Below are 12,986 nucleotides of genomic sequence, written 5' to 3' on the forward strand. Positions count from 1 at the left end.
TGCAGCTTTTATCAGCATAGATAAAGGGCATGGACATGAAATAAGAATTTCACATGCTAATAAGAAACATGAGTAACAAGTGCATTCCTCCTTCCTGTACCTTCCCCTGACATTCAAGGTCAAGAAATGCTTCGTGTATCTAGCAAGCAAAATGCAGGGGGAAAGTTTGCAAAAGTTCCTGCTATCCCCCTAATTTTAGTAAGGTACAAAGGAAGCATTTCTTGGTTCATTACCTCAGACCAGTACAATGAAGGATTTCACAGTTCAATGTCACGTAATTCCTTTTATGCTGCAGAGAAAACAATACAGCTATATTTAATCCAAAATTGTAACCTGAAAGCAAGCAAAGAAAGTTTATTGTAGTTTTCTTCATGCAAACCAAAGCACAACCAGCAACAGCAAGAACTTATAACTTAGATATTCTGATGATAGTATGAGATTCAAAGGAAAACTAGATAAAAGTAACCATTTCAGAAACACTTTTTCCAAACTAGACAGCTACATATGATAAGTTTGAGATTGAAACTAAGAAATTAAATGCACATTTGCATCCTCCTATCTTTCCCCTTTGCATTTGCAACGTAAATAGGCTTCTTTGGATTTAGCAGATTATCTGCTAAAATTTCTCTTCAAGCCTACATCAAGATTATAAAACCATACAAGTAAAAAAATATATTTTTTTTACCAGTACCTGTGCAAACTTAGTGCTTATCTTCAGCTTCCTCTAACACCCAGGAAAGACCTCCAGGAAGGACTGAGTTCTAATTCTAGGTCAGGTTTCAACACCACGTACTAAAGGAGGTGTATCAACCTATCTTTGCTGAGGATCAGCTATGCAACAGCTTCACTCTAGAAGCCGAAATAGATGGAAAAGCCATTATTTTGGCTTACGGAAACACAAGTACCTCACCCCACACAGTTTTCCAGAACCCATTTAAAACCAGTTACTATTTATATATTATAGCTAGAGTTCATTCAAGCTCTTCCACCTCCTTGCCAGGAGGGCCGCAACACTGCATATGCTCTTACTTTCAAAACTTACATCTATGAAAAATCATTGCACATATTCCATTTTATTACTAAATTTAAAAGGCTGAACATGGACTTGGGGACAGTTCATCACCTCGGCTAAGATTAAAAAAAAAAGAAACAAAAAACACATGGAGCTGACCATTTTCCATTGCCTTTTTTTTTTTTTAGCATAACCTATTAGCACTTCATTTAGAGTTACACTTTTGTCTCCCTCTAATGAGAAATTCATTGAGATTTGCTAATAAGACTGTAAACCTTAAGTAGTCAAGGACACCTCTATGCCCTACAAATTGGACCAGCGTAACATTTTTCGTCTTGCCTTTGTAGAAGACAAGAAGTAGCTTTCCAGACTGAGAAGTAGTAGAAGTATCCCAGAGGCTAAGGAAATCCTGTCAGTCCCTAACTTCAAGAGATAGAGAAGCAGAAACTGCATGATTTTCAGTGTTGAACCCAGCCATTATGGAAAGAAACAGGAAAAAGGGAAGCCTGCTGAACATCGACTAGCGTAATTCTTCAGAAAGAGTGCATGTGCGTTGCATTGGCAGTGCTTTTAAAGGGCTATCAGCTCTCCTTGACAGTGATTGCAACAATTGAAAGTTACATCTTCATATCTTGTATATGGGTGAAACCTTCCAATATTCTTCTTTGTGGAAAGGAAGGAAGATGGAGAAGTCTCAGAAAAAGAAACTTCTGCTGACGTTTCTGTACGTGCAGCTGGATCCAGTACACGTAGCACCTAAGGATAGAAAAGTTGAGAATGAAAATATATCTATTAAGTTTAATGGGGTTTATCCTTATCGAACAGCTATGAAGGATTTCTGTTCAAAAGCAAGTTTTGTCAATTTTTTTTTTTCAAGTTGAAAACTAAAAATCCATCTATCCAGACCCTCAATAGAAAGGCATTAAGTACTTTTAAAAAATTAGTAACGTCCATCAGAAATACAGAGTATTGTATTGAGAATTAAAAAAAAATAAATCTAATTGTTTTAGCAGAGTTGAGCAAAAACAGGCAAGAACACCACAGATAACCAGGCAACATGAGCCTCCCGCTGCTCAACTATTATTCAATTGCTTCCAGGCTAAACTGATAGTCTAGTTTGCTATTTAAATACCAAGCTTTCTGCAGTGGAACCCTATCTTGAAAGATAATCATACAGCTTCTGTGTTTCCACCCACTTTCAACAGAACCGATTTTTAGGGCAATAGAAACTACTGCTGAAGTGTCATGACTTATTTCTACCTGAACAAGATTTCTTCTCCCACTTTGTTTTTAAACTCAACTAAGTGTTTTCACTTGGCTTCCTCCTGACACAGTAATTCTAAACAAATTTTGACCCAGTTATTTGTGGTGCTAGGGAGAGAGAAGGAAACAGTAGGTATCATCATATTACTTATGTTGTTGTTCTTATTCTTCCAATTTTACTTTTTGGTGTTTTTTTTTAAGTTTTTGGTTTCTTTTTTTTAAACTTTTTTTTTAACAAGGGAAACAGCTCTATTTAGTATGTTTCCCCTGCATATAGTTTTAAAAAAAGGCATAATATTAAGCAGTTGGCACAAAGCAAGGAGTTTCTTTCTGGAAAGAAGACTCTGTTGACAGACTGAGACATATGAAGAGTTCTTACCATTTCAGCCATTTTCTCAGCAGGGGTACTGCAGAACTCCAGAGCTGTTGAAGTCTTTTTTGGACTGTTAGTGCCAACATCTCCAAGAAGACGCGAGCTTACAGCTTTGGCTAGCTTACAATTCACAGTTGCTAGCTCTGTTGTAGTGTAAGGCTGGGCACTGGGATAGTATGTCTGTTGTCTCCCCCACTGAAGAGAAACCATCAGCTCCTCCAGCAGCCTGTGCAGAAAGGAAAAAGGCACTAATAGTGGTTTTTTTTTTTTTTTGGTACTCGCTACCATCAGTACACAGCATACTTAAGAAGAATCATCTCCTCCAAAGACTTACTGCAAAAGCCAAATGTTAACCAAAAAAGGAAGTTTTAAGTGTTTAAAAACAAGGAGGCAAACAGGCTAGTCTCCAAGACAAGGCCTCACCAACACAGTATTTTAATACTGGTAAAATAATTTTACATCTGTCATGATAAGCGTTAAAAAGCCAGTGTGGGTAGAAGAAACTGTATGTTTTAGGAAGAGACAGGGGAGACATGAAGTCAAGACAGTAGTGATTGAATAGAGAAAGTCTGAGGATATGAGAGATGTCAGTTCCAAAGTATATGACCCCTAACACCTCCAGGGAACAACGAAGAAAGAAATACTGCTACTTTGTTTTTTTCAGCTCTGAGACTGAAGAGTGACCATACTATCCATCAGCATAACTGATTTTTGTTGAATATCACTGGAACAGGGGAAAGTTATTTGATTTTTCCCTGGGCCAGAATAAACTGGCAGAAATGAAAAGTTTGCACAGACGCAGTCTGGATTAGAAAAATCATACTTCTGTGTATCAATCATCTCTTGACGGAACTGATCGCGTTCATTCAGCAAGTCCTGGATTGCGCTTTGTGCATCCCTGGTTTGACGCTGAAGAATTGCTCTGGTATTGGTCAGCTCATCAGCCATAACCCTGCAAAAGAAATCTCCAGTCAGCAGTGTAAGAAGTGAGCAGTTTGAAAGTCACCTTTATTCTACTAAAGACCATAATTTGTCAACCCAAACTAAGTATTAGGTTGCTGTTCTCACCTCCCTTCCCCATGCAGGACCTATATCAACCTGATTACAAAGGACATGCATTAACAGCAATTTCTGTTCAACTGCAGTTAATACAAGTGCAAGATTGCGTTTTGACTTGCTGAGTTTAAGCAATCTTATGTCACTTAATACAAATCTAGTAACAGACATTTTAAAACACCTCGAGTACGTAAACATGGTAGACAAGCATCCAGACAGATAAAGCTAATTACATTTTGTTTTACTAACACAGTTCTCACAAGTATGCTGTAATCATGTCTTTTCCTAGTCATCTCTAAAGATGACAGCTATGGCTACAGACTGCATTCATTCACCTCTTTGCCTTTCTCAGGGGCAGAAACTAGACGTTGTAGCTGACAGATATGAGTATTGAAGAGCTACAAATGAGACAACTGTTGTCATATTTTGTTATGCCATGAGACTTGGCACGGACCCCTCAAGCAGATATTTCAAACGCCTGCAATACTGCAAATGCAAAAGCCGGAATGACCTTTAAAAAACAACCAGTTAGAAATCTGAGATCTCAACAAAACCAGAATGTTACAATATCGAAGGGTGTTACTCTAAGCATCATCACACTGTCATTCCTAGAAGAGACTTGTATCCCTGGTCTCAGAACTCCTATTAATGCTAAAGAAACAAGTTAAATTAGGATAGTAACAGTTGCCTATTTACATTCACTCAATACCCTGAAACTTTTTAAGACCAGCAAATTAGAGAGAGGACACCGTATTCTATTACCATCTCCTTCAAGCAGTAAGGCCTTTTTGTAATCTGTACTAAGCATCATAATTAAAATTAATTAGTTATATCCAAGTCCAGTAAAGGATTAAAAATCCTAGAACACTATTTACAAATCTGGTAAGTCAACTATACCTAACAAGTTAAAAGTCTAACCCGTTATCAAATGGGATTTTGACATTCAGACCAGCTTAAGATTTACTCCCTACTTTTGCTACCCATTATTTTATGGTTACAGAAGTAACAGTAAGATTCTTAGCAGGAACACAATCAGTGCTTAATGAAAAGGTGCCCTTACTCTTTCTTCCACACTGAGCTGCCCTTCCCAGTAGACCCCTGAATCACCGTAAGCAGAGTACTTAACCAAATCAACTTCTTCACACATTGACGATTGCATCATACTTGGGGGGTGGGGATGAAAATCAAACTAATTATCTTTAAGACAAGTCAAGACAGCTGTCCTGGAAGACATTTTTAAACCCTAAACTCCACACAGTCTGTTGGAGTTAGGAACTTCTCTTGCTATGTTGACAAGAGCTGTACCTAAGATTTTAGGAGGTTTAGGACCCACTATTATCTCTGAAAAGCAGAACTACTCAGATTTACGAGTAGCTTACTTTCTTTGTACCCTTTCTGTATTCTCAAATTTCATAGTAGATGTCAGTGTAGCTGCGTGGCTATCCTCTACATATATAAGCACATTGCCAGGCATTGTAATGGGTGTATGTAATAAAAAACTTAAGGAGAACGCTCTTTTAACAGTTCTGTAAGAGGGAGTACCTGCTTGCCAGGAATTTGCTTCGCCACACATCACACTGTATAGACATGCGCTCTAGTTGTTCAGACAACTGAGACATATTCCGGCCCAGGGCTTCATTTTCTAGGATTAGCTGATTTTTTTCACGAGCCATCCGTTCAAAGTGATACTGCAGATCATCCCCAACAGAGGCAACAAGCAATTTCTTCAGCTCCCGATTCACCTAGAATTAGACCAAACTGTCTTGTAATTACCAATATAGAATGCAACACCTGCTTCCAGAATGCAGTGCAAGTTATTGCAAATTGCTAACAATAAATTGCCTTTCCCGTTCCAGAATGGGACAAATCCAATGCAGAGACAATCCACTCCATTGAGCATAAACATTGCTTGAGACTAATGCACATTAAACACGTTTTTGTTAAAATTCTAACAGAGGCCAAAGAAGAAGAATGAAAGCCTGCTATAAGAAAAAGAAAAAGTTTCAGTAGTATTCACGTCCTGACTCAGTAATATAACACAGGATTAGACAAGACATCCACAAGTTATATGATGTAGAAAGTTACCGTCACCCCTTCTATGGCATAACATTTTGAACTTAGCAGTTGAGATGAGGAGCTTAAATCTTTTTCTCATGAAAGATACATTTCCCTGCATCCCTCCAATGTGTTTCTCTTGTCTTCAAGCCTTTGATACTTTTATCTGTTGTCAGAGAAGCACCACTGGATTACTTAGATGTACTTCTACTCTGTATCATAGCTAATAAATTCAAAAGGGAAACTATTTGTTTCAAGGCTAGTGTCATAACAGTTCTCTTTGGCTGCATTCACAAACTGTCAACATAAACCAAAGCAGCACAGCTGTGAGAGAAAAACACCCTTTCATTTCTTACCTCTGTCTGTACACGAAGCTGATTAGAGAGACCTTCTTTATCCTGTAACAACCGCTTTTCTGAATTCTTTAGCTTTTCAATTGCATTTTTCAGCTCTGTCTGTTCTTTCTTGGGATCTGCAGGTCCATCTGACTGATGGAACGTGTCTCCTTTATGTCCTACTGATTTAGCTACCTTAGCACTTTTAGTTGGAACAACATGGGTGATAGCTGCTTTGGGGACTAATATACGAATAGCTTCAATCTCCACTGATTTATCAGCAGGTACTTTCCCTAGCTGCAGAACTCCAGGACTCAGGGAAGAGACTGTCTTTTTATGTGGGCTGTGGTGGATGTGATTGTTCGTAGTGTTGGCTCCAGTGATTACTTCCACCGATTCAGCTGTCTGCTCTGTTTCCATGCCATCCCCAGGTCCTCGGATGGGTGATGAGGCATCATCAGCTAAAATTAAGAAACAGTGGAAGGGAAGTTTACCACCTTTCACTTTGTTATAGTCTCATTGTAACTCTTCACTTAATTTCTGTACTCCAAAGTTACAGATTTTAATTGCACACTGCATGGGTAAAATAGTCCTTTGCAGCAGCAATTATAAAGCACGCATTAGAAAAGTCCTTATTCAAGTGTGCATCGCTCATTAATACTAACAGTACAAGACACAAACATTGATCTGAATTGTATTAAACCTAATTTCCTGCAGATTAAATGCAGACACAAAAAAGAGCTAGTACAGAGAAAATTCTTGACAATGTTATTCATAGGTTGAAAGCAAAATCAGGTTTTGGGAGTTGACAGAATCAGAGCAGTCTAATTTTAAAAGCAAGAATTAAATGAAAAGCAGCTGTTAGCTACATAGCTACTAATATCTTAAGAAGTCTTGCAGACCTTTAGAGTACTATCTACCATGTGTTTTAGTTGTCCAAGTGAAGGTTTAAGAAAAGCCAAGAAGCCAGTTTGGCTTCATTTCTAATCAACAGACCCCAGTATTTCCAGTAATGCTGCTTTCTGCTCCGAATTCCCAATATGCATGATAATGTTTACTAAAATCAATTTTATTTAAGTTCACTAAGTTTTCAGCTGAATGAAATATTACTGTAGTAGTTTTCACACAATGGGTGAAAGCAAGAAAGTTTCTTAGAAATAGCTACACATACTGCTTTTTTCCTCATACTGCAGGCAGTAATGTGAGCCTGCATCCTCTATCCAAATAATGAATTTCAAAAATGTTGTAGTAGCACCATTACATTGGCCTACTTTCAAGTTGGCTGAACCAGTACCAACAGGTTCAAAATACTAGAGGAGGACTGACAGACAAGCATACAGACAGATTACAGTACCAGTGACAAACGTGGTTTTCAACACAAAGCTGGATTAGAAAACCACATTCAATTAACTGTTCCATCCAGGTGGCTCCGGTTTTCACTGCAATAAGTCACATAGCTACTTCCTAATAGCTGCATAAAAGGAATAAGTTTAAATGAATGGAGTCTGGCACACAGTGTAACTCCGGTCTTTAGAATTCAAATTAAAGTGCTGTTAATCCAGTCTGCTTAGATATCATGTGAACCACCTACCTTTTTCTACAGATGTCATTTTCTCTTTAGCAGCCAGCTCTTCCTATCTACATATGTCTGAGGAGAAAAGGAGAGGAGGGGAGAAAGAAAGTCTTTAACAAGGTAACAGTGATAATTAATCTTGGATTACCCTATTTTCTAGTACAACCTCTAGACTCCAGGTCAGTAGCATAGTGGAAAAAAAGCACACCAAAACAAACCCCAGAAAAAAACTCAGATTATAAAAACCACACCAGGAGTTAAAAGGAGAAGGCCTGCGAGCCTTCTGGCACTTGTTTCTTCTTTCATTAAGAGGTGGCCTTCAACTCCTATCTCTTGCTCCTCATCCAGTTCCATCTTCCATTCCTCAAATTTTTCTTTCTGGTCTCCCTCCATTTTTCAGTGAGCCTTCATCTTACTCTTTAAAACTCTGTGACACTCGTAGAGTACAACTGGAAGCTGTATCATGCCGTGCAGAGATAAACTAAGATCATCACAGAACCACAACAAAGGGAAATCCTACACTGTCCTTAAAGAAGACCAAGAGGTGCGGAGGAAACAGCAGCAACTGCACAGTTGCACAATTGCTTTAGCCCCACTTGCTAACACAACTTTTTTGCTAGAGCCAATTCCCCACCAAAGCAGGAGTCAGTGCCCTGAATAGCTGCATGTGCTTAGTTTAAGCCACCAGAAAAATTTTATCCTCAGTTTGGCCCAAACTGCCATCCTGGCCATTTTATCCCTTATCCACCAATACTATTGACCAGTGCCTCCTTTATCCAGAGGTCCATCCACATCCAACTCTCGAGGCTACTTTCCTCCCTCGTCCAGAGTCTGACACTAACTACTTTAGTTTGAGATAAGTACATCCCTGGTGGCTGGTTTTTTTCCCCTTCAGTTCTCACTGTGTCATTCATTTAGTGGCTAGTCCAGCCTAAACCCCAACAGGGAGAGATCAAGGGAGATCTCCCAAAGCCCTTGCTTCCTTTCATTATACCACTAACCAAAAAGATTTAACTACAACTTTTTTGACTTCCACTGCTACAGCTCTCTGCCCTGAAAAGATAAAGGTAGCAGCAAGCACATTACTGCCAGCTTTCCAGATTTTGTTTTTGTTTTGTTTCATAGAAGGTAGGTTTATCTTTTGTGATGACCAGAAGACAAAAGAAATTACTTCCCCTCAAGTTTTCTCAAACTACAACTGTAGAAACATCTTGCTATCTCTTGCTTCAAGAGTTATGTTTTTACTCATTTAATATCACGATGTGTTAATCATGACTACTGTTCATTCATTTCTGATTGAAGATTTCTACTCATTCAAGGAGAATGAAAATACGAGTATTCTTGCCTCTTCCTGAGCAGCTCAACAGAAGACCAATTATGAGCATTTGGTCTTATCCACTTCATGTAAGACCACCTGCTGATGATCCTGCACCTTCACTGTTCGTGTTACAATACTGTTCTTACTGTCCTGTTACTTGAAAAGTCTCAGTCACTTGAAAAAGCCTTTGCACGCCGCCACCCCTCCCCCCCCCACTTTATTACATCTCTATAGGCAAAAGTCCTTCACTGGTCGAATTGTTAACCGCTGCACTTCTCAGCTAACATTGTGCCATACAGAATCCCTCACATGACAAACAACGCAAGGAAATCCTGTATTAACACGGCTGAGTCACGACCCACGAAGGCCCCGGAAAACCAGCCCCAGCCAAGCCCCGGCCGCCCAGCCCCCGCCGCGCCTGAGCTACCAGGGGGGAGGAGGTGCTCCCCCCCACCTCAGCCCCGCAGCTTGCCAGTAAGAGAGGGCTGGACGTTACCCACCGCTCGGGAAAAGAGGTTCCTCACCCCACCGCGGCACCGGCCAACACGGACCAAGACCTCCCCCGGCCGCTCTCGGGCTCCGGTCCTGCTGCCACCAGGCCGGCCTCAACCCCCGGCCACCCCAACCCCCCTGCCCCGGCACCGAGAGACTGGGCCGCCCCCCGGGCCGGGCAGAGGGCCACAGCGGACGTTACCGGAGCGCGCAGCACCACTGTTGCAACAGTCCCTGCAACTGCCACAACCGCCACCTCCCCCAGCTTCCGCTTCCTGCGGCGGGTGGAGCAACGTCACATCCCCCTCTCCGTCTCACCCAATCGCTAGGCCGTGCGCCGGGGGGCGGGGCTTCGGTTGCCAGGGCGCGGCTTCGCGTGGCGTCACGTCGCGCTCGCGGCAGCAGAGTGAAGCGGGCTGTCAGCTGCCGCCGCCATCGCCATGGTGAGCGCCGCCGCTGGGGAGGGGGTGGGAGGTAGGGACGAGCGGGGTCGGGGCGGGGGGGGGTCAGTAGCCGTCACGCCGGCCCCCTTCCGCAAGGCGGCTGCCGAGGCGGGCGGCGGGGCGAAGCTCAGCCCCGGGGCGTGCGGTGCTGAGCTGCCGGAATAACGGCGGCGGGGCCCGCCCGGGGCTCCCCTCAGGGGCTGCGCTCCCGTGAGCGGGGAGGGGAGGGGGGTGCCGCCGCTGCCCCCCGCCTGCTCGCCCGGCCCGGTGTGCGCCGGTGAGGTTTGGTCTGGCCCTTCCCCTCGCTTTTTTTCTGAGGGATCTTGCGAGGCGCAATGCGCGGGTAAATTTAAACCGCCGTTAGGTCTCGTTGATGCCCAACTAGAAGGCGGTTCGCGCGTCCCAGCTGCCCTGAATTAGGAACAGGCCGGTTCGGAAGCTGGCGAGGGAGCCAGTGGGAAGGCAGATGGTGGATTTTTAGAAGGGAACGCGTTTCAGGTGCGACCGTCTTTATTCTTGCCCGGATCGTCTGTTTAGTAATGCAAAGAAGATGACAGGATGTGGTTGCCGGGGCACTAATGAAAACACAGTTTGCACTGATAAAACAACTGACTGAGTCCCCTTTGCCGAAGATGGTGTGTAAAACACCGTTTTCCAAAGCTGATTAAAACCCAACAACTTTGAATCAAATTTTGTACTCAAACACGATACATAAGAGCCTGGCTGACGCACCTGCTAGCGTGCTCAAGCAGCTCAGATTTGCCCCGGCTCCTCCAGCCTGTGTAGCAGCTTTGTGTGCACCTTGCTTTCAGAACATAAACTCAAGATCAGCATTTGCCACTTAAGGAGGATTGCCACTGTTCATTTTCAAATACAGGGTTTATAGGTCTTTTGTTTAATCCAGTCAAAATTGTAATTTTCTGTTCCCATGTCGAATTTTTTCACGTCGGTAGAAGTCATCCTTTGTGAGTTCACACAGGTGTCACTTAGGTAAAACATTCACTGTGTTGTAGTTGACTGTGACTATGAGTGTGATCTGTTTCTAACCTCCCTTTATTTCTGAGGTGACACCAAGTTAACCAATTCATTAAAGCAGTGTTGAATTTTACAGCAACCTCTAACAAAATGTTTCATGGCGAATTTGTTTAATTTGTTTTGGAAAGCCTTCAGTGACAGGAACTGCATGATCTGTTCACATAATGCCATTACATGATGATTTTTATAGTTCACTGAGTTTTTTTCCTAATATATGCTATGCTGCAAATGATGCAGTGATTACTTGTCCTGTCCTTGGTGGGTATGAAGATATTCCATTTTTGTCTTTTTATGTGCAGAACTTGAAGATTATAACTTTGCCCTCCTCCTTTCACATTATTCTACACTAAACAATTTTTGTTCTCCTAACATTTTCCTACTGATCATGTGTTTTTAAAGTTTAGATTTTTTTCCCACTGTCTGCAGATTTCTCTAAATGTGGTGTTTGACCTGTACATTGTTTGCCAACTGCTGTGTGTTTCACTGCTGCTGAACAGAGCAAAATACTTGTTTCTTGTGTCTTAGATCTTCATAGTGCCAAGTTTGCCATCCTTTTTTTCCCAACTGTACTTCATTGCACTCTCTAATGGTAGTCCACTGTAACTTTCGGGTTTTTTTCCTGTGTTTTTGTTGTCTGGCTAGTTTTTCCACTTGCATTTGAATTTGTTTTCTTGGTCATGATGGTCATCATTCGTGTCTGTCTCTATAGAATTTTCAGATCGTTATTTTGCGTCCTGCTTGTGTTTACTAAACTGCTTGCAATCTTTCCCACCTTAGTTATCAGCCCAGATTCTGAAAGTGTGCTTTCTCAGTTTCGTTGTCCGTGTAATAAGGACAATACGGAACAAAGCTAAGGTGCATAACAGATCATTGTGTAACCCCATTTGACTCCCAGTTTGCAAGAGAAGTATTCCTAATTACTTCTTCATATAGTAGTCATAACTGCTCTTCAGTTTAGGCCATAATTCCCTACTCAGCTTGTCAGACTCTCAGGTGACATAGATTAAAAGGCCGATCAAAGCCAAGTTTGTCACATCTGTGGCTTCTCCTGTGCTTACTGTGTCAGAAAAGGATTTGTTCTTGACAAAAATTTTGTTTTTGACAAATTCATGTTATCTGCTTTTTATTATCATACTGTCGTCTTAGATGTTCAATGACTGACTGCTTAATAACTCGTTCCATTATCTTCCCAAAGACTGCAGTTAGGTTCACTGTCTCTCTTGTGCTTCTCCAGTGTCCTGGGACCTCACTCTCTTTTGGTTTGCTCTGGCCTTTCAAGTGTTACAGAGTCCTGCTTGTTTCTTTCATACATACAAAGCCACCGATTTTCCCACTCATGTACACTTCCTCCTTCCGGTTTCCTAAAATACAGTAAGAATAATTTGGTAGCTAGAAGACGACGGGAAAATAGATATTTCAGGAAAGTGTGCTACCCAATTAGGTATGGACACAGCATCCCAGGAAAGGGATAAGTTACATGACTGTTGGACGGTACAACTTCACACACCTGATCCATCTCAAACATTTTCAAAACATTATTTCTCAGGAACAATGAATCAAAAATGGATTCCAATGGATTCAAATATTGATCTACAAGCTGTATTTTAGCCTCAGGAACCTAATTATCTTCTGAAAGTAATGAATTTTCTGCTAGAAAGCCTGGCCAACTCAGAAAAAAACTGTTACAAGTCATATCATGGCCACAGAAAGAAAAATGTAATAACTTCTAGTGGAGTCAGTTTGGAATGTATTTGTGTTAGACCCTGTACTTCAGTCATATGGAAGCAGCACACTGGAAGTAGTTGTGTGTACTGTAATAGTGGGTGCATAACTGTGGTGGAAGCTAAGGTAAGGGGAGAAATGTTCTGAAATATCCTTCAGTTATTTGTCTTTCTATGACAGCACTTTGGCTTAAAGGTCTGCTAATCATTGGAAAACAGTTTTCATTGTCATCAGATGACAGTATTTCAAATCAGCTCTCATGCATTCTGGTGTCTTGATTGTACATGTATGACACATGGCTGCTGTGCA

General features: G+C 41.6%; 2 protein-coding genes across 5 annotated transcripts in view; one reads left to right on the forward strand and one right to left on the reverse strand.

Moving 5' to 3' along the window:
* Window positions 1–1,054: 1,054 nt before the first annotated feature.
* BLZF1 (basic leucine zipper nuclear factor 1) lies at window positions 1,055–9,773 on the reverse strand. 3 transcript variants are annotated; one of them, XM_074595070.1, is made up of 7 exons: window positions 9,680–9,773; window positions 7,686–7,742; window positions 6,116–6,555; window positions 5,247–5,446; window positions 3,472–3,600; window positions 2,655–2,874; window positions 1,055–1,768 (listed from the first exon to the last, which is right to left on the reverse strand). In XM_074595070.1, exons 2-7 carry the CDS (start codon window positions 7,702–7,704, stop codon window positions 1,583–1,585), a joined length of 1,194 nt encoding a protein of 397 aa, XP_074451171.1. In that variant the 5' UTR covers window positions 7,705–7,742; window positions 9,680–9,773; the 3' UTR covers window positions 1,055–1,582. The 3 variants fall into 3 exon arrangements, with proteins under 3 accessions (XP_074451171.1, XP_074451162.1, XP_074451180.1); XM_074595061.1 differs by having other exon boundaries at window positions 9,486–9,759; XM_074595079.1 differs by having other exon boundaries at window positions 9,510–9,754.
* A 38-nt stretch (window positions 9,774–9,811) lies between these two features.
* NME7 (NME/NM23 family member 7) overlaps window positions 9,812–12,986 on the forward strand; it is a 93,260-nt gene continuing 90,085 nt past the window's right edge. For both annotated transcript variants that reach the window (XM_074595089.1, XM_074595100.1), the window contains exon 1: window positions 9,812–9,920. In XM_074595089.1, coding sequence (XP_074451190.1) covers window positions 9,918–9,920 — 3 coding nt within the window. In that variant the 5' untranslated portion in view covers window positions 9,812–9,917. The remainder of the gene's footprint in view (window positions 9,921–12,986) is intronic.

Source organism: Larus michahellis, chromosome 1 (genome assembly GCF_964199755.1).
Source record: "Larus michahellis chromosome 1, bLarMic1.1, whole genome shotgun sequence".
Taxonomy (NCBI): domain Eukaryota; kingdom Metazoa; phylum Chordata; class Aves; order Charadriiformes; family Laridae; genus Larus; species Larus michahellis.